The 27,821-nt window shown below is 41.8% G+C and overlaps 1 protein-coding gene across 1 annotated transcript; it reads right to left on the bottom strand.

Annotated features, from left to right (window-relative positions):
- Positions 1-909: 909 nt before the first annotated feature.
- Positions 910-24,856, bottom strand: ERGIC2 (ERGIC and golgi 2). Its single transcript, XM_084263326.1, has 14 exons — positions 24,784-24,856; positions 22,277-22,422; positions 19,391-19,499; positions 17,323-17,369; positions 16,048-16,118; positions 14,290-14,330; positions 13,455-13,556; positions 11,889-11,984; positions 10,285-10,340; positions 9,209-9,307; positions 8,057-8,154; positions 4,529-4,691; positions 3,631-3,710; positions 910-2,967 (listed from the first exon to the last, which is right to left on the bottom strand). The coding sequence occupies exons 2-14, from the start codon at positions 22,380-22,382 to the stop codon at positions 2,902-2,904; spliced, it is 1,134 nt and encodes a 377-aa protein (XP_084119452.1). The 5' UTR covers positions 22,383-22,422; positions 24,784-24,856; the 3' UTR covers positions 910-2,901.
- Positions 24,857-27,821: the final 2,965 nt, after the last annotated feature.

Raw genomic sequence — 27,821 nt, 5'->3', positions numbered from 1 at the left:
ACTTGTGATCAATTCCCTCTTCTCCCAAGGATTCTCTCCCACAACTGTGGGTTCTGAGCACATGTCCAGTTTTTTGGCTGCCAGCTTGCTTCCACAGCCTCTTCCACAGATCAGGCACTGCCCTGCACTACCTCCCCTGCCCACCCAAACCTCTTGTCCCATCTTCTGCTGTACCATGAAGGAAGCAAGCACCCCTCCTGAACTCCTGCACGTTCCAGGGCCAGCTACACCCTCACCTTCTTCTTTCCCTAATCTGAAATATTTTGTGAAATACATCATGAAACACAGTGGTGAAGTGCATCATCTTAACTTGGAGATCTTACAGCAAGTTCTTGTGCAGTTCTGGCTCATGGGTGATGGGGCTGGAGGTGCTCCATCCTGTTAAAAACCCAGCCCAGAGTTTCCCCTCGAGCCCTGAACACAGAGGTCCCCCAGAGCCTCCTCTTGTCCAGGCTGAACAAGCTCAACTCTCTCAGCCTGTCTTCACAGGAGAGGTGCTCCAGCCCTCTGACCATATTTGTAGCCCTCCTCTGGATGTGCTCCAACAGGTCCATGCCCTATTGTGCTGAGGGCTCCACACAAGCTCACACTCATTTTTTGCCCAGAACATAAACATGGAGAAAAAAAAATAATAAATGCAATAACCTCTTTTCTCCAGAACACTCCAGAACCACGTGCTGGTTAAGCCAAGTATAACATAGGGCTGTAACAAAGAGGTACTAGCTGTAACAACCAAACCCTCTATGGAGAGGAAACGGCACACCAACACACGTTCAACTGTTCCTGCATCCACTCCACAATGCAGCATCTCACATCTAGAAGTCAATCCCAAATTTTCTCCCTTTAGCAGCCCACCATCACACCAGCTTTGCACTAGGTAGAACACCACAAATACACTACACAAGGATGTAAGACACACCAAGCCACTTGGCTCTTTTATGTGAGAATAGAAAATAACATTTAAGTTCTGGTACAGAAAGTCAACAGAGATCAGTATCTCCCACCAGTACAGTCTGTTCCAGGCAGATAAGAAACGAGTGTCAGGACAAAGCCCAAAGCACAAGTAGGGAAGAAACCTCAGAAGGAAATGACAGAGAAATGGGAACCAAAAATTTACAGCTTTTGATTTTGTTGGACGAGAATTTCTCAATTTACTGGCGTTTTAATCAGTGTGTAAGAAAAACCCAAAACACGAAAGAGAACACCCCAAACCTGGCTGTCAACCGCAAGGTCCTGGCTTGCTTGAACTTCTGTCTGTCTCAACAGTTGAACTGGACAAAAGTCTTCCCTCATTTCTCAAACTCTATTTACCATCTCATTTCATTTCTTGGTTTCGGAAGCCCTTTGCACATCAGCTCTGTTATTTACACTGTGCTCACCACCAAAATCCAAGTGTCCCATCAGGTCCATTAACAGAAGTCAGTGAAATCTGGCAATGCCACAGAGATTTTTATTTTTCCCTGGTTAGTCTCAATTATAATATTCATTCCATGGTCAGGCCAGGCTCAGCATCACCTCCAAATACATTATTAAATCAGTTTTGCTGAGAAGGAATCACATTATTAATTTTTTACCCTGGTGAAATAACTGTTTAACTGCAGGTGTGAGCCAGTAGTTCAGCAGTAAGAGAATGTTTCTCAAAGCACCACCTGCATTAGTAGCATTCATTATCAGTAGATTATTTGCAATATAAAACTGATACCGCTATCCACTGATTTTACAAAACCCTTCATGGACATTAAAGAATTAATTCTGGAGATCCCTTCTTGTCATCTGTGTGCAGCAAAATGATTCAGATTCCCTGAAGTCACCTACTACCAACTCCACCACTCCTTGCCCTGGCTTGTGAACCTCCCAGGTGCCCCAAATCCCACATCTCTGCAGGATTTAGCTAAACCAAAGCAAGGCAGCTTCTTGCTCTTTTTCTTCCCCATCTCCAGTGGGAAGGGGATACCATGGATTTGCATACCGTGGCTTACATACTAGCAGCAGGGGCGCAACGAATGTTGCATCAAAGCAATTTCTTTACCAACAAGGAGATGCACAAAGAGTTTTCCTGATCTTCTGCTTGGGAGCCTTGCCTTATTATCAAAATTAGTCAAATGCCTTATTCAAAAGGTATGGGTCCTGTTCCAACTCAAAACGCTCTGCACGCTGGAGACCATTCTCAGAGTCCTTGGGCACTTCCACACTGACACCAGAAGCGATTCTCACTGTCAGCAAAGTGGCTGTGTGAAAACACAGAGCAACTCCCCTGCCCTGCTTCTCCTAAGGAATGGTGGGACTGCAGAAAGACAGCGGCTGTAACCAACGTTATGGCTTGGGCTCCACCTTACTCCCTGAGTTCTCTGTCTCCCTCTTCTTCAGGATTTTAGAGGTGGGGAGTGCCCCTAGAAGAACAGCATTTTACCCCCAGCTCCACCCTTACACAAGAGAACCCAACCCACACTCTGCACACCTAAGAGAATCTCTGGCTCTAGTGCCGCCACTCTTTTCCTGCTGCCCAGCCCTTCCACACACACCCCCCCCACTTGCACTCTCTTCTCCTTGGGAGCCTGCTAGCCCCAGGCACAGAACCAAGGTCACAAAGATGCTTCAGTGGTCGATGGCAGTCATCACAAAGACATTCAGCTCGACCACAAATACTGTACTGGCAGCAACGCTTCTTGAATCTTGAGAAGATAGATGGTCCACTCACTGTCTCACAACCTCCTCTGACTCCATGTGCACACAGAAGGACAAAAAAAAAATTACACAAGTTGTTTTGTTGGGCTTTTTTCTTTTTTGTAAAGGCTTCATCTTTTGCTGCCCGTCAGCACTGTCTCAGCATATTGCACAACGTTCTCTTTATTATAAAAAAATGTCTTCTGTATCAGGCAGGAAGAAAGTTCTCTCAGGAGGCTAATGTGTACTATTGTCTGTAATTAGAGGTAAGTGGTTGCTCGTGTGGCCATCAGGAAGTGGGACCTAGTCAAACAAAACCAAAGTGTTAGTAATGGCTTGTCCAGAAACAGAATCTTCCCTCAAAACACTTTTCTTTATTCTTGGGCATTTCTTGTGTACCTCTTGCCTGGTCTCTCAAAAAATAATTATTAAAATGTTCTCGCCTTCCCTCCTCTCCCCTCACTCACATAAGCTTACCAGCTGGCAAGCTTAACCAAACCTGAAAGGCAGAGTATCTCTATAGGCTACCTACAGGCTTAAACAGGAAAAATAATGGTAAAATAAAATTAAGTAGGGGAGCAATCCTGCTGATGAAGGGAAATGTAAAGACAGCAGCCTGCAGACTTATCAGGAGCAACACAGAACCGCCACAGCAGCTGTGCCTCTCCTTCCACCAGCAGGCCAAGCAGAAGGAGGATATGTGAACAACAATAAGGAGGCCTGGGAAAACATGCAATTTTTGTAGCCATCTGAAAATAAAACATAGCAGAGAAATCTCTAAGAGATCTGGTTTCATTAATTCAGCTCCTCAGAAAACACCTTGCTTCCTTACACATACACACATCAAAGGGAGGGTTTATTGTGAGCATCTTAAATTCTGCTGGGACCAAGTCCCAGCGTGGTTGCCATCATCCATCCTCAGGTAGCTGTGCCACCTATTTAATAATTAAAGAAAGTTTCTCTTACCGATGTGGATCTGTAAGAGCCCAGTCTGAAACGGCAAAAAATAACTTCTGCTATAAATCTTCCTAAGCCATGTAAAATTCCTGTAATTTCAAAAAAGATTTGAATTGTCACAAGCAGTAAAACTCTATCATTTATTTAAGTATCACGACAAAACTCTACACAACACTTAAACAGGATACAGTGCAGTAAACCAGTAAGTGTAACACTGAGAAATGAACATAAAGAAAGAAATACCAAGGGCAGGGGGGATTCTAATATTCTGCAAAACCAAAGCTATACAAGCAAATATAATTCCCTCTGCTCAGCTTTCACAGGTGAAAACAACATTCTGTGGGCCAGAGAAATATACTTTGAAAGAGAGCTCTTAGTTCAAGGTCTCTTTACCATGCTCTCTTCAGGTGAAAGCCAAGAAGAGAAATAACTTGTAATCAGGATACCCTATTATGGCCTGACAAACAAGTGAATGGTGCCCTTTCAACTTAGTTTATTGCTTTGAAGGAGCAAATCCTACAGTACACTGATGTTACACAAGGAAAATCCTCCCAATTACTTCTGATAGAAATTTTATCTCAACTGTTGGCACTGATGTAGCACTGGATCCCAACTACCTGAAATACAGAGAATATCAGAAGTCAGCGTGTGCTATGTATCTACCTCCTTGCTCTTCCAGAAGTAAATAAACTATGCTATAGTTTCCTTTTTGGTAACAACAGGCACTCAGAACAGACGAAATGCCATACTGGGACACCAAAAACTACCAGCTTCCATTGCACACAAGCATGTGCTTTGCCTTAAACCTGCTAGAGGTTCAGGACTGCCCTGTTACTTATCCATAACAATCATGGTTACAAAAACCCGTATCTAATAGGACTTAAAAGGGAAAAGCACTGATAATGACCTGTAGTTGAAAAAATTCCCCCAATAATGCCACAGAGCCGCACTAAGAACTGCCAGAAAGGCATGTGCTCTTCTGTCACTGTCACCATAAGGGAACTGATATCGTATTTCATGAATATTCCCGACACCCCGTGGCTGCCAGCTGCATGGTTAATGACTCTTTCCTGAAAGACAGAAACACAAGTTAGTCACTTCTTATTAGTCACAAGGAAACAATCTTAACAGACGTGATGAAAAAGAGCTACTTGATAGATCAGCAACTGACAGAAGACCAGGGAACATCAAGACAACTCTGGCCAGCACATTCTAAAAGTCAAACACCATGAATAAGCTGTGAACGACATGAGTGCCCTGGTGTAACACAGTGCCACAACTACTCCTGCACTACTAAGTCACTTACATCAAGATGAGACCTTCAGAAGACATTTAAGCTGCTGAACAACTTTAGCTGTGGCAGTTTTCCCAGAGGGTGTATATAAATCTACATACTGCATCTAGGACTCATTAGGCTTCATACTCCTCCTTCCTTAGAGCATATCTCTAGATTCATGTGCCACAAAGGATTTAATTGCTGGTTCTTAAAATTATCAGGGAAGACTCTGGAGTATACTGTAATGGAAATTCAGAAGCTTAAGTCAAATTAGATCAATGCTATTTTTTTTTCTGCTCAGTGCATACTTATACATATGCCATAATGTATTATGTTGATGGGGGGGAGAAAAAGAAAGAGAAAAGATCTCATTCCTCAGTTTCAAAGATTCTGAGGTCTGAAAATTGCGTGCCAGTATCAAGCCTCTTTTGCAGATTTTTGTCAGTCAGGTCATGCCAAACAACAATCACACAGAAAGAAATACACCTAGATGAAAAAAACCAACTAACTCACCATGACTACTCTAAACAGATCAGACTCCTTAGTTCTAATGCAAGAACCTCTACAGTTTCTTCTCACTTGCCCAAATCCTTAACCCAAAAGATCCCAAAGAGGAGAGTATGGGTGCTGTAAGTCTCTCTCACTTTTTTAAGGAGGGTTCAGGAGAAAAAAAAAAAAAAAAACAGACATGATCTTAAATTTCTTTCAAAAGTTTGCTGTCATTTTGTTGGTAGTGAAAGGTGCTGATAAATTCAGTGCCAGGTAAGCCTGGCTGGGAATATACAAAAGCAGCAGAAAATAACCTAACTGAAGACAAACTCAGACACGTCTAGGCTAGTAAGAGTAGAGAAGACAGAAAAGCAGGACAGTGTACCACAGCTCCATTTCACCTGTAGATTTCACAGTCTGTGGTCAAAACCATGCAGAACACAGCACGAAATCCAAATCCGACTACAACTTTGGAAAATACAGAAACTAGGTAACTTCCCCAATCAGCTAACAGTGCATAAAACATACTGCTGCTTCTGATACAAAACCAAAGTAAAAAGAATGCCAAAATAACCCATCAGTTACGATGCTGGGGCTCAGATACTTTGCAATAGTAAAAATAAAAAGGACAGAGTGTCTTCTATACCTAAAGAGCAGGACAACACTCAGCATTGGAAGACGGATGATCAGGCATACAAAGAAGGAAGAGAAGACTGGAAGTAGTTAAACAGAACCTTGCCATTGCCTAGGGACAAAATATGATCTTTTGTTTGGTTTTCCTCTATTGCTTCCCTAAGCCTTATTGGTCTTTTGAGGTCAAATGGTGAAAAGAGAATACAAGTTAAACAGAACGCCCAAAACTCCACCCTCAAATACGTAATTCTTTTTTCCACAGACCATTTTGTCCTGCTTCTGGCTTCTACTGCTGCAGATGATTTAACTGTTGGTTGCTGAAGGCTGTGGAAAGTAACAACCCTGTATCAGACACGAGATACCAGTGAAGCCTTCCTAGGATTAAACCTTGCTAACATGAACAACAATGGAGAAGATGCTGCTCGCACCTCTCAAGCTCTGCTTCCCAGTCACAGCCACCACTGAACGTTCCGCCACGGCGTGCTGACCATCTTTCTCCAGGACTGCATTATGTGCCTGCTCTTATAAAACACATGCACCAAGTTGTCCAGCTCTAACTGTTCTTAAATAGCCTTTCCCAGCTCATCTGCTAGGGGTATTTGGTTTCCAAAGATAAACACGAACAAGCTTTAGGCAACAGGGCTACCTACTGAGACAGAGCAAACGAAGCCATAACAACACTTTACCTCCACTAATCTGTGAGTAAGATGCAACTTTCATAAAAAATACATGCCCACAAAAAAAATAATTCAAGAGCTAACCAAGACTGCACAGGGAATTGACAGAAACCATCTTTACAGCAGGAGGAGAGAAAGATGTAATACAAGATGGAAACACCACAATGAGGAGTAAGATAGGCAGCTGATTGATGTCCAGAAGATTAAGGGGTGCTGTAGTTGTTGCAGAGATGAACAAGTAGAAGACTGCTAGACCAGCAGGAGATAGGAATATATTGCATTATGAAATTCCTCTTCATTCCTCTCCTTGCTCCAGCTCTCATGAGTGTTAAAGCAAAACCCACACACCCCAAGACATCCCCTTTCCCTACCCCACTTCCCCACCTATGCATTTTTCAGAAGCACAGCATGAAATTTTGAGGAAATAAAATTTTGCTCCCTTGACAAACATCACAAACTGCATTACGGTGAACTGCCAACCTAATTTCTGAGTTTCCTTTCAACACAAGGCTTCCTTCTTACCTCTTGCTTTATCTGCCATTTTAAATGATTTTTTTCACAAATATTTTTTTTCTTTGGTTGTGGAATAAAATATCAAGACAGAGCTTGGTGTCTGGAAATGAGACACATAAATGGTACACGATGCCTTTTTCTTATTTGCAGCAGTCTTCAAAATAGCATACTGCTGAATCATTACCTTAGGACTTAGCTGTGTTATATTTCAATAACCACTTTATTGATTATGAATTAAAAGCCTTGCCAAGACCAGAAGTGGAAGCTCTGTAGTCTGGAGAATAATTAAAGCTGGTGGTTCAACAAAGATTAAACAAGACAGCTGAGACACAGAGATGCTTTCTGTGGGATTAGTTTTCCATACAAGCTATCTCTGTTTCCATTTCTAACACTCCACAGCCAAGTGCGTGACACTCCAGTGAGCCTGCTTTTTGGTTTCCCTCCCACACGAATACAAGGCTAAAGATGGATTAAACATTTGTAAAGCCACATACAAGATTACAGATCTAAAACGTACATGATTTCCTGACCACCACCACTATTAGCATCCAAAGATGTGGAAAGGACTGGATATCTATCACTAATTCTAATATCAGACTCCAGATTTACAGATGCAAAGCACTAATGCAAGAAGACATCATGTGTCACCAAGCATAAGTATGTTACCATCCATATGGGGTTATTTACAGATAAATCTAGTGCATTGGAACATCCTATAAAGAATCTCTTCATGCTAGAGGAGTTTTCAAAAATACTGTATAACTAAGTCCCTGATTTCAAATTTGAGCTTTTAAGAACAATCACTGTTAGAAGTAAGAGAAAACCATGCAGAGAAAAACCTACTTACCCTTTCTGTCACTGAAAATTGATGAGTTTCTGCCGAAATTTTGTATGTATGGAGTTTGGTTGGCACAACAGTGATAAAATATTGGAACATCTGGTTGTCTAGAAGGAAACACATCTTACTGTTGAATTAAGTAGAGTCGAAGACCATCTGAGACACTCACAAATAAACTAAGCAAATAATATTTAAAATAGCTAACTGGCTAAGCCATTTACACTTGGGACATTTTTCAAGGAGTCCCAGAACTGTCACGACTACTGCAGCACCATCTGTATGAACAAAGTTAGCTTCTGTGGGCAAGGCTTATGTCACATTTGTACTCAGAAATATACATTTTACCCATGTAATGAAAAGATTCATTAAATTCAGGCCACTCAAAGCTTCAAATGAAATGCACAGACAGTGTTTTCCAGGAGACTAGAACCGAACAAGCTTCATGTGGTCACATTTTGCTCGATATATACATCTTGACAGTGGTTCAAATAGATTGCGGCCATTGAATTGTCTATATAAGACCTTCTAAACCCGATAGCTTTTTTCTCTTGATTAGACAAATTAGAAGAATTCCAGGTCATTCTTCTAGAGCAGTCAGCATATGTATGCATTCATGATTGCTCTGTCTTTGAGAGAAGCTGTAGATAGCATCCAATAATAGGTTACTACACTCCTTTATTTATACATGAAGAAACCAAGCGAAACACAAACCATTCCTGGAGTAGCTTCCCAAAACACACTGTGAAAGTGATAAACCAACTACAGGAACAGAATCCAAGATTCCTGATGCTTTTATAATGCAATTGGACTTACTTTTCCCTGTTAAAACAACAGTCAGATATCTGGATCTCCACTTTAGCATACTGCTGCAGAATTCTTAGCAGTATGTTCAGACATACTGTAACTTCAACGTAACACAAATCTGGATGAATCTGCAAATCAGCTTCAGTGAAACAGTGAAGTCCAGAGATACTGATACTAAAAAGAAATTGTCCATTTCAGATGCCATGTAGATAACTGAGCAGTGCTTTGCTCGCTACCAAATTTAGCAGGACATGCTGTTTATAAATCACAAGACTCATGAAACATGATATTTTAAATGCAATTATTGGAAAAATATAGAAAACAAGGGTTTTTTTTTGGTAAACACACAACACTTACGATCTGATGCTATTTTTTCTGTTCCATCCAAAGGATTAATAATTCCTGGAATAAGCTCTCCAAATGATAAATGATCTATTCTATGGGAGAAGTTATAGGCTGAAAGACAATACAGAGGAATGAAACAACATTTGTCAACTATGAAACTCCCTACTCTTCTCAGTGAAAAAGATGCACCCATTCTGCACACTGGAAAACGCACTAGTTGAGAATTTCAAACACCAGTGTGCATTTTGCCAGATCTGTGCCTGTGACTATACCAATTCACCTATGTACATGTTTCAAACAAAACTCAAATACAAAATATTTAACAAAGAAATTCAATTTCTCTAAAGAGAACTTAAAAAAAACCAAATTATAACCCTATCTGAATTAACTCTGGAGATGAAGAAGTTTACATTTCATGACAGGAAAATTCTTGTTGGCCAAAACCTGAAGTTATTTTAACAGTTTAGGTTCTTTTATGGACCGGTATTAAAAAGACAAATATTTCATAAATGAAATGTACAGTGGCAGCATAAGGCAACCACCACGTTCCTACATTGCCTGATTCTGCAAAGGTGTTTAAGCTCTGTAATACTGTACACTGTGTTGACATAAACTCACAGGCAGACATTTGGAGGTTTAACCAACATCAAGTGACTGTAAGTCACACTTGCCTCATGTTAAGTATGGCAGCACACACATTTAGTATCTAGACTCATAACCTAAAAATGATGTTTCTAAGGACAGAAATTATTAATCTTATAAAAACAGATTTTGTGGGAAATATGTAGTTTGGACTGAAATACAAGAATTTCACAAGGTATCTGTGTTACAATAAAATACACCTGAGATCCCTGAATTATCACTACTGTAGAGGCAACCTCAAGATAATACTGATATTAAACATTTGATAGGAATTCAATACGGTGTTGTAACATTGCAAAGAATATTTTTCACTTTCTCCTACAACGCAGTAGCACAGCTAAAGCCCCTTTAGAACAAGCTATGTTAACACACAAATTATGACACAGCAGTCTGAAGGAAATGACACTTGTTTGTATGGAGATGATAGAAAAAAACCCACAACTTACACTCGTGGCTTACAAGGGCTGCCAAGTGTGCGTGGCCTCGAGGGTGTGGTATTGCCCTAAAGAAACCAAGATATATTTTATAAGAAAAATTGTTCATGAATCCACAAAAAAGACTATGTTTTCCCAAACAGGACTATGTTGAAAAATTACCTCTTCCCCTCTATTTCAATATTTTATACACATATATATAAATACATGCACATATATGTTTTACAAACACACACACACACATAAAAAATTGAGTGCATTTATATAAAAAATATAAAGCACAGGAACATTAAAATTCATAAACCCCCTCTTACACAAAATTAGTGTCTTGAATTTTTAGAACTGTCCAAAACACATCAAGTCACTAAGCTACTCAAAGAGCCACCAAGGCAGAACTGCTCAACTGACTAATGAAAACTTTACTGTACTTGTTCTATAACTAAGGAGGTTAGCTGTGCTTTGTATTTGCTTCATAACTAAGCAAGCTAACATCAGGTCTGGACACTTGTTTGTAGACCTGCAAGGAAAAGAACAATGCAGAGGCTGGTAACAGCACAAAGAAGTGGGGAAAAAGTGTATCTCTGTAAGTGAAATAGCCTCAGCAATACTTCAGCCCTACCAGTCCAGCCACTAATGCAGGAAACATTCCCTACTTAGCTTAAAGTAAATTGTCACCAAATGCATGTAAGTTTTGGACAAACAGAAGGTGGAGAAAGGCAACAAGACCAATCAAGACAGGGCTACAATAAATAACAAGGAAATAAGGTACGAAGGTGGCCAGAGAGGAAAGCTAAAAAAAACCCTACAAGAAGAGAAAGAGCAACTTTGCAGAAGTAACAAAAAGAGTGATGAGCAAAAAGAAGCAAAGGGAAGCAAAATATTATTCAAGGTTGCAGAACTAGAGACAGGAAGAGAGAAATGATGGCACTACAAATGAAAGTCTGAAGTGATCAGCTCTGAAAAGGGCTTAAGGAGTCAGACATGTTGGCGCAAATCAGAGAGGTGGGAGAAGACCAGACAGAAGTGACATTCCATACCAAGACAGCAGCTGGAATTACATATGGATAAAGCAAAGACTATAGACTGCACGCTAACATCTCTGGTGGCAGGAACACAAGTGTGGACAGCAGAGCTGGAGAACACACAGGAAAAGGTAGCCCAAGTTTGTGCACAGTGTGCACAAGCTAATACTATTGCCAAAGTGTATCAGAAAGTCTCTCCTCATATCAGGATGACCTATGAAACGGCACATCCACTTCACCCACGTTAGTGAGCTGTGTGCTAACAGAAAGAAGTTTGGACAGGCCCAAAGAACAGAGGCAAGCACAATCAGTCCACTCTACGTATTTTCAAGAGTTTTCACCCCATAAGACACTGGAATTCATGACTATGACCCTGCATGCAACAATGCACTGCACTCCTTTAGGAACTCGAAGACATTAGTTTTTAATTGTGCAAGAAAAGATGTCACGTGGAAAACACTACCAAGCACGTGTATGGGACTGCTACTAAAATCCAGTCATTAGCTAAACTGTAAACACACACACACACAAGCATTCACTATAAATAATGTAGAAGTCAATTCTTTTTATTTTCAGGAATTGAACAGAACATACTTGCCCACAGTTATGTGAAAGTTCCCTGCCACTTTATTGACGTAGAGATGACCATGAATTCTGCATGCATCTGGAGACTGTAATGAATTATCTTCCCTGTTTAAACAAGAACAACATAAAGACTACTTGAGAATACCAACTCACACAAGTAGCAGTGCTGTAGTTCAATTTCTTTTTCCTAGCATAAAGAACAGCATTATCATCTACCTCTCCTTATTGTATTCTTTTGGAACTCTATCAAGGATGGTGTAAGGGAACGAATCTGATAAAGGTCAGTCTGAGGAAATAGAATCACAAGGTTGGAAAAGACCTTTAAGATCATCAAGTCCAACTGTTCCTGCCCTATGCTAAACCATATACCTAATTACCTCATCTACCCTTTTTTTAAACACATCCAGGGAAGGTGACTCAACCCCCTCCCTGGGCAGCCTGTTCCAGGCCCTGACAACTCTTTCTGTGAATTTTTTTTTCCTAACATGTAATCTGAACCTGCCCTGGCACAGCTTCATGCCATTGCCCCTTGTCCTATCTCCTGTCACTTGGCTGAAGAGGCCATCGCCCACCTCTCTACAACATCCTTTCAGGTAGTTGTAGTTGGTGATAAGGTCTCCCCTCAGCCTCCTCTTCTCCAGGCTAAACAGCCCCAGCTCCCTCAGCCATTCCTCATATGATTTGCCCTCCAGCCCCTTCACCAGCCCAGTTGCCCTTCTCTGCACTCGTTCGAGGACCTCAGTGTCCTTCTTATGGTGAGGAGCCCAGAACTGGACACAGTACTCGAGATGTGGCCTCACCAATGCTGAGTACAGGGGCACAATCACCTCCCTAGACCTACTGGCCACACTATTTTTGATACAAAATCTATTTTGATACAAATTAGCTTTCATTCATATTTGTACCTAGAGATCCAACCTACAAAGCTAACTTGGAATACTTGAACATATGAACAGAAAACACAATATGTAAGTATATCTTGCTGCCCTGGGAATTTTTTTTTTTCCAAAATTACTTCTGCCAAAAACGGTTTGTTGGGAAAGATTCAATACTACAGCAAATATAACAAACAGCAAGGTTTCCCCACACAATTTTAACAGTCCTATCTTAGACCATAGCATTTGTTAATGGAACACATTTTTATGCAAAGGTTGATTCTTTTATAACCATAAAGTATGAAGTCACAGCTAATAGCAGGACCTCTTTAAAATATATTCTTTCATTAAAAAAACCCAACCACTATACCAATTCACATTAAATAGGAAGCATCAAATATATACACCTTTTTAGTGTTTTATCTATGTGTGTCCCCATATTATTTATACATAAAAATACACAGACACAACCTGAAAGCCTTCTCCAGGTTGGAAACACAGAGGTTTTCCTTAAACAACAGCTCTCCAAAGCAAGCAAGTATACTTTTAAAAAACGCAATAAAAAGAGATATTCTTCTCTTACAACCTTATCTTCTGGGAGAAAAAAACCCCAATGACCACAACCACAATAAAATGTGAAGTCTAACTAAATAGGGTGGGGGAGAGGGATAGGCTGACACAACATCCCATTTTTCCTTACCGTGGCGGCAGTGCTGTAGAAGCACTTTTAAAAGCACTTTTGAATATCACATCTTGAAGAGAGTGTTCTTCCTGCAGCCTACTCTGAATTAGCTGCAGCATCCTAAAGATTACATGGGTAAATGTGAAAGAATGCACTAGTGAACAAAAGACCCTAACTTTACAATTAATTATCAGCTTCAGTTGCAGACCAGAGCAGTTAATGAGGTCCGTGTCAGTATTAAAGTGTTAAAACGAACTTTGAGAATGGTATTTTATACAGAGCTTAAAGCACTGGTGCTCTCAGCAGCATGTTACCAAAATCCCAAACTAGCTAGATTCCCAAATAAGCTTCAGGTTTATTATAAGACTATTGATATAGCAATCACATAAATAACCAGGCTATTCCAGTTTAAATGATAAACAGTGTGTCAATTCAGTTATGTGAGATGCTCAAACTCATTTACTTTCACAAAAATGTTCCAATCTGTTACTATGGTTCAGCTTTGACATTTAGATATTAAGCTATCTTGTCTAGCACATCTGAACTCGTAATTAAATCTTGTGCTGCCAAGCATTCATTTGGAAATCAAAGTTGAGTGAGTCCAGACACTGAGGCTTGCAAGTGCATGACCCAATTCTACAAATAAGTCCAAAGCCAATTTTTTCCATAGCAGAGATGTCAAATCATGAGAAAAGCCAAGTAAATTCATATCCTTCCATGGGGCTGCACTCTTAAATTACAAGCAGGAGCCATTAGACCCAAAACATAGTTCTGTCATGCGACTCTGGTGTTACCTTAAAGTCACTTCCAGTAGAAATAATGCAAACCATAGACATATATCTTAGTGCTTTACCTTTGCCATTCTTTCTGTTGTGGGCTGAGTTCAAATACTACCTGAAACAAAAGAACACATCTAATAAAACACACAGGAAACACTGAAGTCACATCCATGAAACCCAGAAGAGAATTGTGCTTTGGGAAGGGGTAGAAAGCTACAATCAACTTCACACATTGTACTACGTACTGGAGTTTATGAAAGGACTGTGCTCTCTAAACAATACGTTTACTGTTCAAATCTGGAAGTGTCTGTCTGTCCTCCCACAGAATTATCCACTTGTTATCTTTTCCTAAAGCTCCTGTAATTTGAGTCAGCAGTCTCTGCTCTTCTAGCCTTTGACAAACACAACCAGAAGCAGCTGTGAGTGGCAATTTAATTCTAAGTGATATAACTGACATGCACAGGGGCTTGATGCAAACAGCAATGGAACAGCACAGGAGCAATCTTTCAAAGACAAGGGTCCAGGTGCAGAGTGCTTATTTCTAGGGTCACTCCACACTGCACACTAAGACAGGTTACCAGACCTGCTCTACTTCAAATCAGCACAAGAACATCACCAGCCACATCTGTGTGCATAGTTCAAGTCTGTATATTGTTAACATTCATGTCCTCCACACAGCATATTCAATTGCAATCAGTGCTCAAACCTACCCAGAGCTGTGGCCAAAAAAGGTCAAGTGCAGGAAGTTTCCTTTTTCTAAGATTGTAATGCAAGCACAACTGGTGTGGTGCTGAACAGGTTTCCCAGAGAAGCTGTGGCTGGCCCCTCCCTGGCAGTGTTCAAGACCAGGCTGGATGGGGCTTTGAGCAGCCTGAGCTAATGGGCATATGGCAGGAGGCTGGACTAGATGGGCTTTGAGGTAGCTTCCAACCCAGACCAGCCTGGGATTCTGTAACCACTGGGACAAATGCTAGCATGCAGCAGCTCCAGCAGTACAGAGATAACTGTACAGACAAAAAGAGGTAATGTCCCAAGAAGAAAAAAAATAAACAAGACACACACAAACAAGCTCCTTCCCCTTCCCCAGCGTACCCTTCCATTCAGCTGTCTCCTCCTGCTCACACACACAAGTAGGAATTTGGACAAAACTGTTACAATTTGGAATATGTTTAAGTTATTAGAGAATGCAACAATTACAGCAGGAAGTTACACTCTCTAATAGGTTTCCTGTAAGTGAGAAATTATTTTCATACAGCGTAACTACTTCAAAGCTTACTGATTTATGTGAGAAAAAACACTTCAGGAGCATGGGCTTACACAGTTCAAGAGCCCCCAGCTCACAATACAGAAACTAAAAGGATATTAAACCAATTTATGATCTTTAATGCCATTCCCTATTACAAGGATATCACAGAGATGTTCTAGCCCTTTTTGGAATCATTCTTCTAGTTAAAAAGCAGCCACATGAACTCTCTTTTTATGAGATCTCTTAAGAGTTTTCCTTCCACCTCAAATACTTTTACCTTTTCTCCCTAGAATTTACACATGTAAAAATATGCACCTGCTGGCCAGTTAAGCTTGTTAACTAGCACTGAACAGGGTGTCTGCTGTATCTGCAGAAGATGAGCACACAAAAACCCCAATGCTAGCCTTTTTCCCTAGCAGATTCCTGGGGTAAGCACTGCAGACCAAACTCAAGGATCAGACAGTACTTGGGCAGCCCAAGGATGGGGGTGGGGGGGAAATACAAGCAAGCAAGCCAGCCCAGCAGTGTTCTGCATCAAGAAAAGAACAAATTCCTTTTTTAAATAAAAAGGTAAGAAACAACTTACTGGTTCATAGATTAGTCCATCTGCAGAGGCAACCATTGTTTCTGCTAAATCCAGAACATCTGCCCCCACATCTATTTTAAACAGGGAGAAAAATATTCAAAAGTCATACAGATGACCATAATCAAACAAAAAAGAGTTCAAGTTGAAATCAAGTTTCACAGTACAGCATTAAACTTTTAGTATAAGTTACTGTTCCTTGTTAGCTAAGTCCAAAGTAAAAGAAAAACAGATCTAGCAAGAAGCAGATAACTGGGAGGCAACAGGAAACCACAGAATCCTCTTTTCTGCCTGTGATGTCAGAGTATCATCAACTGATGCTCAGTGACCAGAAACAAGCTTTTCAGATCTGCAGCATCTTCTGACTGATGTATCACCTTCAGACATGTTGTATGAGACACGTACATGAGCTTTCTAAGGATCTGTTCTGCAGAGGTATCTTTTCCTGTATCATAAGCGCTAAGCCCAAACCAAGACCAGTCAAAAGAGAAGATAAAATGTGCCTTATTCTTCAAATTAAAAAAAAAATTAAAATCAGATTTTTTCAAAATTGTTTATGCTAACTGGAAAATAATTGGAAAAAAAAGACAAAAAATAAATGTTAAAAGTTATGAACTACTACTTGCAAGACAAACACAACTTGTGTTATTCTGAGGTGCCATACAAGTAATGCAAGGTTTAACCTAACCAAAAAAGCAAGTCTTGAAGGTTTGCTTGCATTCCTAGTGGAAGTAGTATTCTCTTTTTCTCAATGCAGGATAATTAAAACTAGTCCATACAAGTAATGGTTCATTACCTAAATAATGTCAGAAGCATAGCAAACGTTGTGTTTAAATGGGAAGGCATCCATATGTTCATCAGGAGGATGAAATTGCCTGAGAGTTGCAGAATTGTTAAACAATAGACCAGGTTAATATTTGCTGAGTTCATAAATAAATAAAAGGTGTGATAAATTCCTGCTGCTGCATTCCATCTTACAATGACTTTTTAGAATAATCCAGCTAGAGCTAGATTGGAACAACAGAGCCCTTTTTGCTGACAGGAAAAGCAAAGTTCTGCAAGAGGTGAATGAGATGACATAAATATAGATAGTTTTCTTTATGTCTCCTACCAATTCTTTCAGTGAGTCCTATGCCATCAAGATCACTACATGCCATCAAGATCAGAGGAAATGTCACTGATAGAATATTCTGAACAATATCCAATTATATTGCAAGCAAATGCATACTCTGAAAAGCCTTTAAAGTGTTTCAAAATTTCCACTGATTGAATACTTACATTGACACCTCATGGCAACTGTAATATCAATATTGATTCTTAACTTACTGAAAAGAAAGAAAAAGGCAAAAAGCTCGTAAGTAACATTGAGGACAAGTATCAAGATATTACTAAAATTTTCAGATTACTTGCAGAAACACAGTCAAATAACAAAATTTACACCAATAAATAAAGAATCATAGCATCATAGAATGCTTTGGGTTGGAAGGGAACTCAAAGATCATCTAGTTCCTACCTTCATGGGCAGGGACACCCTCCACTCACCCAGGTTGCCTAAAGCCCCATTCAGCCTGGTCTTAAACAGTCCCAGGGATGGGGCTTCCACAACCTCTCTGGAAAACCTGTCAAGCTGTTTAAAATTTCAGTGAACCAAGATGGACTTCTAATTATTAAAGCACTGTTGACTACTCATAGCTTAAAAAGATAAAAGCATCGGATTTCCCTTTTGCATTTTACTGTAAAACTCCTAACAGATTTTTTGGAAATAATATCAGTCCAAGAGTTTGTCAGACTCTTATTAAGAATATAGTTTTCAGTATTTTACACATTATTCTTTTCATACAACAAGAGTGCAATAAATTCCACAGAATGCAGTGGATCAGGCCAACACAGGAGTTACAAATCTAAAACTGAGTAAATATTTGAGCACTTTCCTCTTGTTTTGTCCTTAAGACAGGCCATTGTATTTCCAATCCTAATGAGAATTCCTAGGACAGTGACACTCAGGATCTGGCTCAGAAGCTGCTAAAACCAGTTCCCAGAAAATGCTGCCATATCATAAAGATCACTGGTTTTGCTAGCACTGCTTCCAGAAAAAGTTCTTTTCTGAAAAACACTCCCATAACAGAAAAAATGGCTTGTATTTTAAGATCTTTACACCTGAATGCTTACATAATGAGGGGAAACAATAGCTCTTCCCATCATGAGAGGGGAAAAAAACAAACACCAAAACCAAACATCCCAAAAAACTCCATCACACTAAAAGTTTTGATTGTGTGGCATTCCCAAGTCCTATCACATCCAGAGAGCTTCTGGGTACAAATCACATCAGCAAGGGATTCAACACTGGCTTTCCTTGGGATCAGAGAGGGGAAGAAGCAGTTAAAGTGATACCAATCTCCATCGGTTTAAATTGCCAACAACCGCAGGCTGAGTGATTAGCCCACAATCAAACTGGAAACTCTCCAGCAGGACATCTCCCAAGTCCTGTAACAGTCTCTTAACCACTAGACTATCCTTCCCATATAACAGCCTCACTGGGGACAGAATCTCCGTTAGCAAAGACCTAAATGTGAACCTCCCATCTGTCTGAATGGATTTACTCTAATTCGAGTTTTTGATGCATCTCCCCTCAATTTCTCACTTGTTTTTTCCTTACAGAAACCTTTGATATTTCCAATGTACAAGGCATCCAATTAATATACGTATCTTTAGCTTGTTACCACAGCAACTAGTCAAACAGCTTTTAAAGCTATTTCGGTTCCTAAGGCACGATATTTAAAGGTGCTCAGTGCACAAAATCTCCATTAACTTCACATGGACTCACGGGTGCCTGATGACCTCAGGCAGAAAGGTTAACCCAGACCAGACAAGCACATGAAAGCAAATGTATCTGCAGCTGATCTTGAAGGCCATAACTGGAGACAAGATCAGGAGCAGTCTCTAAATAATGCAAAGTTCTGAGTGCTTAATAGCAATATACTAACTGTATGAATTAGAGTAAGCAACATGTGAATCTGGGGAGCAGGGGGGGCATACCTAGCCCATGTGGAGTTACACAGTACAGTATCTTCTGAATTGTTAGCAAATTACTCCTCAGGGGACTTCACCAACAAACCTACACTATTTTGACTTCTTCACTGCAGAAATCTCAAAGTTTCCCTTCTTTATAGATTCAAAAAAAGAAAAAAATCCAAATCAATCAACAGAATAAAAATCAAGTCCCTTCAGTATTTAAATTTTAATTTCAATCATAAATTGCCTGTAAGTCATGTGAACATGACTGTAAATCTATTATTACCTGAAATGCAAACAAATTTTAAAAGGAATTGTAATGAATGAAAAATACCTAGTAAAATCCTTGTCTACTTCATATTCATATTTCATCCACGTGTCCCGATACACCGTGAACTCCATTATGGTCAGGAAAGCTATCGTCGTAAATGCTATCAGAGAAACTGAGTGATCAAAAGGGAAAACAAAAAAAGTTCAGATTACAAGAAATATGATTCAGAAACACAATCAGAACAAAATTTGAACATTCCAGAATCTGAGCATTACCAGTAAATACCTAGAAAAAAAATTCTTATCTACAGTATTTATTTTTACACAGGAAGGGAAAAGAACAAGTCCTACCTTTGTATCATGAACTTTTTACATTAGGTACAGTCAAATACTAGAATGATGGGGAGGCTGTGAAATCCCTCTATGGAAGATTTAAGAACAGGCTAGATCCTCCTCCACATATGAAACAAAAGATCCACAAATCACCTCTTAGGGATGGTCTAGGCAAACTCAATCCTGATTTCAAGCATGAAATTAGAAGGCACATCTTAAAGTCCCTTCGAGTCTCCACTTGTCTAGAATATTTTTTTATTAAAATGTTTTTGGATCTAGTTTTAGAGCCAAGAAGCTAGCCAACAAGAGATATAATATGCATTAGCTGCACTGTCTAGTTCAAAAAAGGTGCTGTCATCATATTACTTGTGTATAGCTGCAGTCAGGAAGCCCACCCCAATATTTCACACAATTCACCCTCTGGTGATAAGCAACACGTAGCTATCCATTCTACCAACAGCTAAAGTGAAGAAATTATTTAAAATTATTTTGAGGAAGGAAATACAACGCAAAGAGCATCCTGCTGCATGTAGTCAGAAACAGTAACATTCCCAGAAGCACCTGCCAGGGCCCTTTTATTAAATCATGCCTTTTGTTCAGTTGGAAAAAGTTCAGTTACAGAGCACAGAAGCAATTTGTACAGCTTATTGACTACACGTTTTCCATCGGCATTCTGTGGAGTATTTCTATGGAGTCTATGAAGGGCAACAGGAGACAAAACACAAGCCCGCTGTTGATAGGCTTCTATTCACTCCCGTGGGCTACAGCCCAGAGGCAGCAGCAAGGGAATGAAGCCACCACCCTATGGGATCAGAAAAGAAATCATCAGCTGCAGCACTGACTGTTGTGCTGATCAGCAACATCTCAAGTTCTAGCTTTCAGTTGAAGGTATGTAACCATTTTAAATATATATATATATATATATATAAAACCTCCATGTCAATGCATACTGTGAAAGCAGATGTACTAATCAGTTAATTATTTTGGCTATCCATTTCCTTTTGGAGCCCAACAGGCCAGACTCACCCCAGCTATGAGGAGCTGGAGCCATACAGTCTATCCAAAGCCACGAGGAAATGATTAGAGCCATAGCTGACTTCAGGGTAAGTCTGAGCAAAGGTATTTGTGGGTCTGAACAGGAAAATAGTATTTTATAAAATTTTCAAAGACAGATCCTCTTTTCTGAAGGCTTTCCCAACCCCAGAGCTGCAGTCTCGGTCCATTCCAGGGACCAGTACTTCTTTTGCAATGGGTTTTAAGGCACTGAAAGTCCAATGTATGTTTTGCATCCCTATCACACCACAAAGTAAGCCTGGCACTTTAATCCTGAATGAAACAGGAATAGCATACTACAAGTTTATAATGGAATACAACAAGGCAATCCTATATAGTCATCTATAAGGTAACTGGGATAAATCAAAAAATAATAAAGTAACTTCCAGTGTCAATGAATATTTAAGACACCCTTTACTGAAGTGAAGCTCTCACAAAGGATCTTGATAAACTACAAAAAAGGAATTTTTAAGCATTTATTGTTTTTCTAAGAGTTACAACATAAGAACAACTCATTTGCCTTCTCAGGAACTGGGACTAACATTAACAAAGAGGTATTTAATCATCTCTTAGGGATTATTTTATAGTCAATAATCCTTTAATGATTAACACTGCAATTCAGGAAACACAGCAAAGTAATACAGATCCTCGTGATATTTACTTCCACACCACAAGTGGCATAATGGCTTGGAAGGCTTATCTGCAGATTGCAATTGCTTCTCCTATTTTTTGTTCAACCAAGTTTCAGACATAATCACACGAGAGAGATTTCTGACCTCCATTTCAAGCTAACTGCCAGTAGTTTCCTATCTAATTGCAAACAATTCCAAGAGCCCAGTAGATGAAGTCACTATTTCCAGACCAGGTTCTCTCTAACCCAACCCAACTTCCAGGCACAATTTTCTGTTCAGATATATATACACAGGGTACCTCTTACAGTAAGAGCTTTCTGAGAGGAGTTCGAGTGACCAGTAAGGACAATACAAGCACCTGCCCTGGTGTAAAGTGTCTAGTTTTTCAAAGAGTTTTCCTTACTCTTAAAATCAACTACACCTTCAAGACAAAAGGCTGTAAAAGCTGCCCTTTATCCTGATGTTTAACTTAGCAAGCTCTTAGACACCACTGGAGTATGTTTTTCCTCTTTATGAAAGCATAAGGCTGAATCCAACCTGCATTTTAGCTCATGCTGACTGACAGTCTCATCCAAAAACCTGACAGAGAAAAGGGCTTAGTCAGACCACAAACAAGAAAGTTTTACTACAGCCTTGACACAGTGCATTTCCAGTTGTAATTGGTTATAAGTTTTTACAGTGAAACTTTACATTGCTTTGAGTCTCACCAGTTTTATATGTCTCCCTTGAGATGAGTGATGAATGATTCTATCTGGATAAGATACTACATCTTTACTTGAAGGAGAAGAGCTCTGTCAGTCCACAAAAGAAATCAGGAAACCAATTTTGTCTAGTTTCAAATGAACACAGATGCATGTCTTCCTCCTATTGAAGTGTCTATTCCCCGAGCTGACAGCCAACACGAATCACATCAGCATTTCAGTAAGGCCTACCTGTGCCTCCACTAGCTGAAGTTTCCACATAGCTTTCAGGAACCTTTGGAAAGGCATCCAATTCTTTCATCAAATTCAAGGTCTTCTTCCGATTCAGTCGCCTCATCTTCAGCACAATCGTCCACCTCCTCCTTCATATATCCCCTCTGTTTTGAGAATAAGTTGTTGTGATTAAAAGACACAGGCAATATTACAAAGCAATAATAAGGCAATTAGCACCTAAAAAAATACCTCTTCAAGAAAGACATGCTAGACAACTGCATGGTCACTCTTGCTTCAAGAAAACAGTTCACATTGGCCTGTATACTACTGCTTACACTCCAGTCATATCCAGCACATTCATCATTTAATTACTATGATTAATTTTTTTCTCAGTTAAATTCTTATTGGTACTGTATATAGTGAATTTTAAACTAAAAACCAAAACAAACTCACTTCTGAAGTCAGTTTGCTGAACAGACCTGACAACGCATGGAAGTCATTGGCTAAGCAGAGGATATATAATAGGCTGCATAAACACAGAAGGGCGTCAAACTGTTCTAGGTCTCTATATTCAGCTAATGTCATACATACTACGTGCTAAAGGGGAAGGAAAAAAAGGGTCATATTTTCACAGATGTAGAATTTTATGGTCATAATAAAATCAGTGGTATTTTCCTCTACAAAAATGCATGCACACCCCCAAGCAAATTCAGTATCAAGCTCCATCCTCCAGAATCCTTTTTGTCTATAACATGATCTCTGCACCACTTGGAGTTGACATGTTAAGCAGCAGGATTCTCAGAGAAGCTGCCTGCCCAGGAAACACTGTCTTAAATTCTTTCCAAATCATGCATATATGCTCATCACCCGGTCCTGCCAATCTGCTGTGTGTTTTAGCAAGCTGGCATGGCTGCTTTCCTTCTGAGGAAATGCTGCACTTTGCCCAGAATTTCTCAAGCTGTGGAAACCATCGTGCATTCACTGTATTCTGAGAATACATCGTATTATTGTACCCTATTTAAAGACACCGAGGCAGGCAAGCTAACCTACAGTGCCAACATGTGAGACGCTTCTCATCATCGTATTGTAGAAAAAAATCTGTTAACTCATCTCCCCTATTTCAAGAGCATATCAAGTCTCTGGCACATCCTAGTAAAATTACTCAAAGGCTATTCCCTGCTTTGCTCATGTGTGGTCCTGAGCAGGTTTCACGTTGTGCAACAACAAAGGAATAGGCTTTACTGGAAATTAAAGTTCACACATGAAGAATCATTACCTACACCTGCAACTTCCTTACTATATAAATCTGCTTCAGACCTTGATGAGAAGATACAGGCTCTGCACTTGGCAGGAGCATCTGTCAAGTCAGCCTGCAGAGACCAACAAAATGATACTGTGTGTGTTGCAGAGGATTCAAAGAAACTACAGTTAAATTGGGCAGGTAAGACAGGTTATGGAACAGAAGTTTGGTTATACAGCATTAAAAAAAACCCCAAACAAACAAAAACAACTAAAAAAACACAACCCCATGGAGAAGCAAGGTCCTGTTCTTATTACACGACATAATTGTATTTTAAAGAATTATCTCAACTCCACTCAGAGTAGCTTATGGAAAAGTTAGAAAACTTTAGGAGCACTGATATGGCAAAGCAGCCGCTTGGACACAACGTCTGGAGCCATAACATTCCTCAGCACAGAGGGAACACAGGCCGGGGCTGCCTGGTCTCCTACGCAGACAGCACTCCAGCCGTTTCATTTTCCCCATGTCTTCTCTGCTATCACATGTGTAGGAACGGGCCATAAAGAGGTACCAGATAAACCTGGAGAATCTGGGCACACTGTACTGAGAAACTTTGAGTCACGCTGCATCAGCAAGTATGCAGATTTCTGTAATCTAGCTAGAAATACCTGATTTCAGAGAATTCCAGAATTAGTTTATTTAGTCCCACATATACAAAGCGAGTGTCACGAAGCGAGACAGGCATCCCATGCTATCCCCTGCCAGCCCAACACACCTACCTCGGAGACACCAAGTATAGAATCTGGAATCCACTGCTACTAAAGTAACATTCTGTGAACCCCAGAGTCACCTGCACTTAAAACATATTACGAGCTAAAAAAAACCCCAAACCAAACTATAGCGCAAGTACCGCTGGAAACCAGAGCAGCCACTCGTAGCAGCCCCCAACCCAGACCTACCTGAGGGATTCGGGCGGCTTTTGCTCACTCGGACAAGCCGGCCACGGGCCCGTCACCGCCGCGCACGTCCGAACGCCCACACCCGCGGAGCGGCCCCACGCCGGAGTCCCCCCTCCCGGGGACGTCGCGCCCAGCGCTGCCGTCTGACCCCCCGCCCGGCTGCCCACGCCGCGGGGAGCACCGGCAAGCGGCCGTCGGCTCAGAACCCACAAGCTTGTGGAGGCTGCGGGCGCACCCGGCCGCCGCAGGCCCGCAGGGAGGCACCGGGCAGCCGCGGGACGGGACGGGGCAGAACAGGCCGCGCCGGCCGCCCTCCCCATGCCTACCTCTTGCTTCTCTCGCCGTTACCCAGCGCCGCGGGCGAGAACGGGGAGAGGAGGGCGGCCACAACGCCCTGCTCGGTGCCCGCCTCGCTGACCATGGCAGCGCGCGTGGCCCGGGGCGGGCTCGCTCCGCCACCGACACCCGGCGGCGGCGGGAGGCACAGGCCGACGGGAGCGGGAGCAGCAACGGCGGCGGCGGCAGCAGGAGCGCCCCGCCCGCCCCGGCTGCGCGCATGCTCGCCGCCCCACGGGCATGCGCCGCCCGCCGCGCGCGGCCGGGGGCAGCGGCGGGAAGCGGGAGCCGCTTCAGGGCGCGAACGGATCGGCGACTGGGGAGACGCACGTATGGAGCGAATGGACGTTGCTCCCCGCCAGTACGGCCTGGAGGGAACGGCGGCTGTGGCCCCGCTCCGCCAGCCCCGGCTGGAGAAGCAGAGCCGGGAACAGGCGCGGGGCTGAGCCCTCCGAAACCGTAGCAAGTTGCTCGGCCCGTGCGAAGTACGGGGTGCAGCTCCGCCCCGCTGAGCTCCGTGCGCGGACCCGCAGCAGATCCTCCCATCGGGTGTCCCGGGCTCTCGGGAACGGCAGCTTCCCGCGGCGCTGGGGTGCAAAGCCGCCAACGCAGAAATCTTCAAACAGAGGGAACACGCTGCTGCGACGGGGGAAAAGAGGTGTCGGGAGGAACTTGTGGAGCTGCGAGTTACCGAGCGATCGTTGGAAGCGATGTGTACCGAGGTTCCTCAGACTGGCAAGGCTCTTCGCCTGGCTTGCCGCCGATCTGCTGGTGTAGGCGCTGCGGGATTAAAAGCAGTAACGCTTGCAGAGAGGCGGGATCTTCTCTTAGGAGAACTACGAGGGGAAAAGGCTTTAAGACGGTGAGCTGTACTAGTGGGGAAAAGGCAGGTTTTAAGCTCGCAAGCCAGTCTTCAGACCTGAAGTGGAAAAAGTAGCATCATTTTATGCCCCAAACCTCTATTGTGTTCCCCGTGCTGAAGCTAAGCAGAAGGCACAGCCTCTCACCACAAACCAGCCCCCCTCAGTAGCATCACTGTTAGTTTATCTCCAATTGCAGCAATTAATTCTCCTCAACGCTGGTGTCCCATGTAGCCTTTACAACTGCACTGCTACCAAAACAGACTTACAAAGCCAGCTTTCATGGGGTTACATTACAGTCCTGCCACCGTCAAGTTCACAAGTAGCTGAGCCAACCTAGACTTCTTACAGCCAAAAGGGGAGCTCCCCAGTGCCTTTTGGGAAATAATGACATCTTAAGTAACATTGAAATTATTCATGTTCCATGTAAGATCTTAAATAAACGTTATACTGAACATTTACATCCCTAGATGGGAGACTGAAGACTCCCAATATTTTTGATTGCAAGGCACACAAAAACCACATCGCAGAAACACAACAAGTGAGGAGTTTCACAGCATTAATACAAAATTGGTCTTTTTAATGCTATCAATAGTAGATTAATGACGAGAGTCTCAAGTAGTATGGCAAAGTGTAAACAATTGGAAGAAAACAACTGCCTGGGTATCTAAAACACTAGACAACAAAAGGAACCTGAAAATGAGAAAGTAAGGGCAGATTCAATGAGTATTTTTTGCTTTTTAGGGAGAGGAGGACCATGGGTTTCAGAGAAAGAAGACACAGCAACACGCTGATAACTGCCACCAAACTCTAATGTCCATTTTGATCATTTTGGCAATTATAGTAACAACTGGATCAGAGAGAAGGAAAATCAGGGTGGGAGCGATAATGTAAGAGAGGAACATATTTTCCGCCTGCTTATTTATCTGTGCGACAGCAGACAGCTTTAGCAGCTAGGGATTTTGCTGCCTATGCTCTATTTTCTCTGGAAATGCTCTGAGTGCTAAAACCTGGAAAGAGCAACTGATAGATCTGGTTATTAGCTGTGCATCAGAGATGTTCAACAGATGTTCTCACAGGCCAGGAGCTAAAACAATCCAATCTGCTCACACACAAAACCAGTTTTGGTGTTAGTGCTCAACACCATGCTGAGATGCCTCTCATGGAGAGGTGGCATGGGACAAAACTGCTTGTAACTTTGTACAGTTGTATTTGTATTTTAACTGCAGGTGCCTCTGTAGGATTTTACAGCTCAGCAAAACATTTTTCAGAGTTTAAGAAAAATGGACGAAAATTGTATAGTGATAAACACTTTGTGTTGCACCAGCCCAACCGTACTGTGCTAAAGCAATGTGACCAGACTATTCCAATTCAAACTGCACTACTTATGCACCTGCGCGTGTTTGTCTGTTCTCCTGCTTGCACCTCAGTGGCGGCAGCATATGAGCACCTGCCAGATTACCTCGGGGAGCCTGAAGGGAGCTGGGAAAGAGGAAAAATCCAGCTGTCAGCTGCAGCCACACAGGCCAGACACGGGGCTGCCCCTCAGCTGCTGCTTTATACACATTTGCTTCATGATGATATCCAACAAGATCACAAAGCACCCTGAGACTTGAGCGCAGTCACCTACATAGAATGCAACCTTGCCAAACAAAAACCAACCCAGCACTTCTTAACACCAGTGGTTTATGAAGTCCCTTGATGTGTGCCAAGAAGGGAAACCACTTAAGAAGCCCATATCCGTATGGTTCAGCAAACTGTACATGAATCAGAACAGAAAAAGAATCCCAGGAATATTAGGCTATGAAGCACATTGCGCTCAAAGACAGTAACAGAAGATGTTAGACCAAATAAGAGAGGCAAACGTAAACATGCACCGATTCCCCCCTGCATTTCATCGCACTTCAGCATTGACATGATGGAAACTGTATGCAAGATACACAAGGCAAAATTTAAAACCTGGCTAAAGCATTCTGGCATTAAACCCAAGTCCCCATCGCCTGCTGCTGCTACAGTCACCTGCACAGGTGGTTGGCGACAGCTGAAAAAGCGCTCTGGAAGAATGAGAGAACCGGGCCGGGGATCAGGAAGGGTTGGGGACCGGTCGCCCCTCGGCTGGGAGAGCAGGGCAGGGGAGAGGAGGGGAGTGGAAGGGGTGAGGCGAGACA

This window comes from Gallinula chloropus (genome assembly GCF_964237585.1).
Source record: "Gallinula chloropus genome assembly, chromosome: 1".
Lineage (NCBI taxonomy): Eukaryota > Metazoa > Chordata > Aves > Gruiformes > Rallidae > Gallinula > Gallinula chloropus.
Note: the sequence above shows the minus strand (reverse complement) of the source record. Positions and strands in the feature narration are given on the sequence as shown.

What these genes read in the sequence shown, in the direction of transcription:
- ERGIC2 (XM_084263326.1), bottom strand. Translation starts at nt 22,382, where the DNA reads ATGAGGCGACTGAATCGGAAGAAGACCTTGAATTTGATGAAAGAATTG. An exon ending in TCTACAGCACTGCCGCCACG is followed by an intron (nt 11,985 to 13,454) that starts GTAAGGAAAAAT and finishes TTGTTTAAACAG; the next exon opens with GGAAGATAATTCATTACAGT. An exon ending in TTTCACATAACTGTGGGCAA is followed by an intron (nt 10,341 to 11,888) that starts GTATGTTCTGTT and finishes TGGTTTCTTTAG; the next exon opens with GGCAATACCACACCCTCGAG.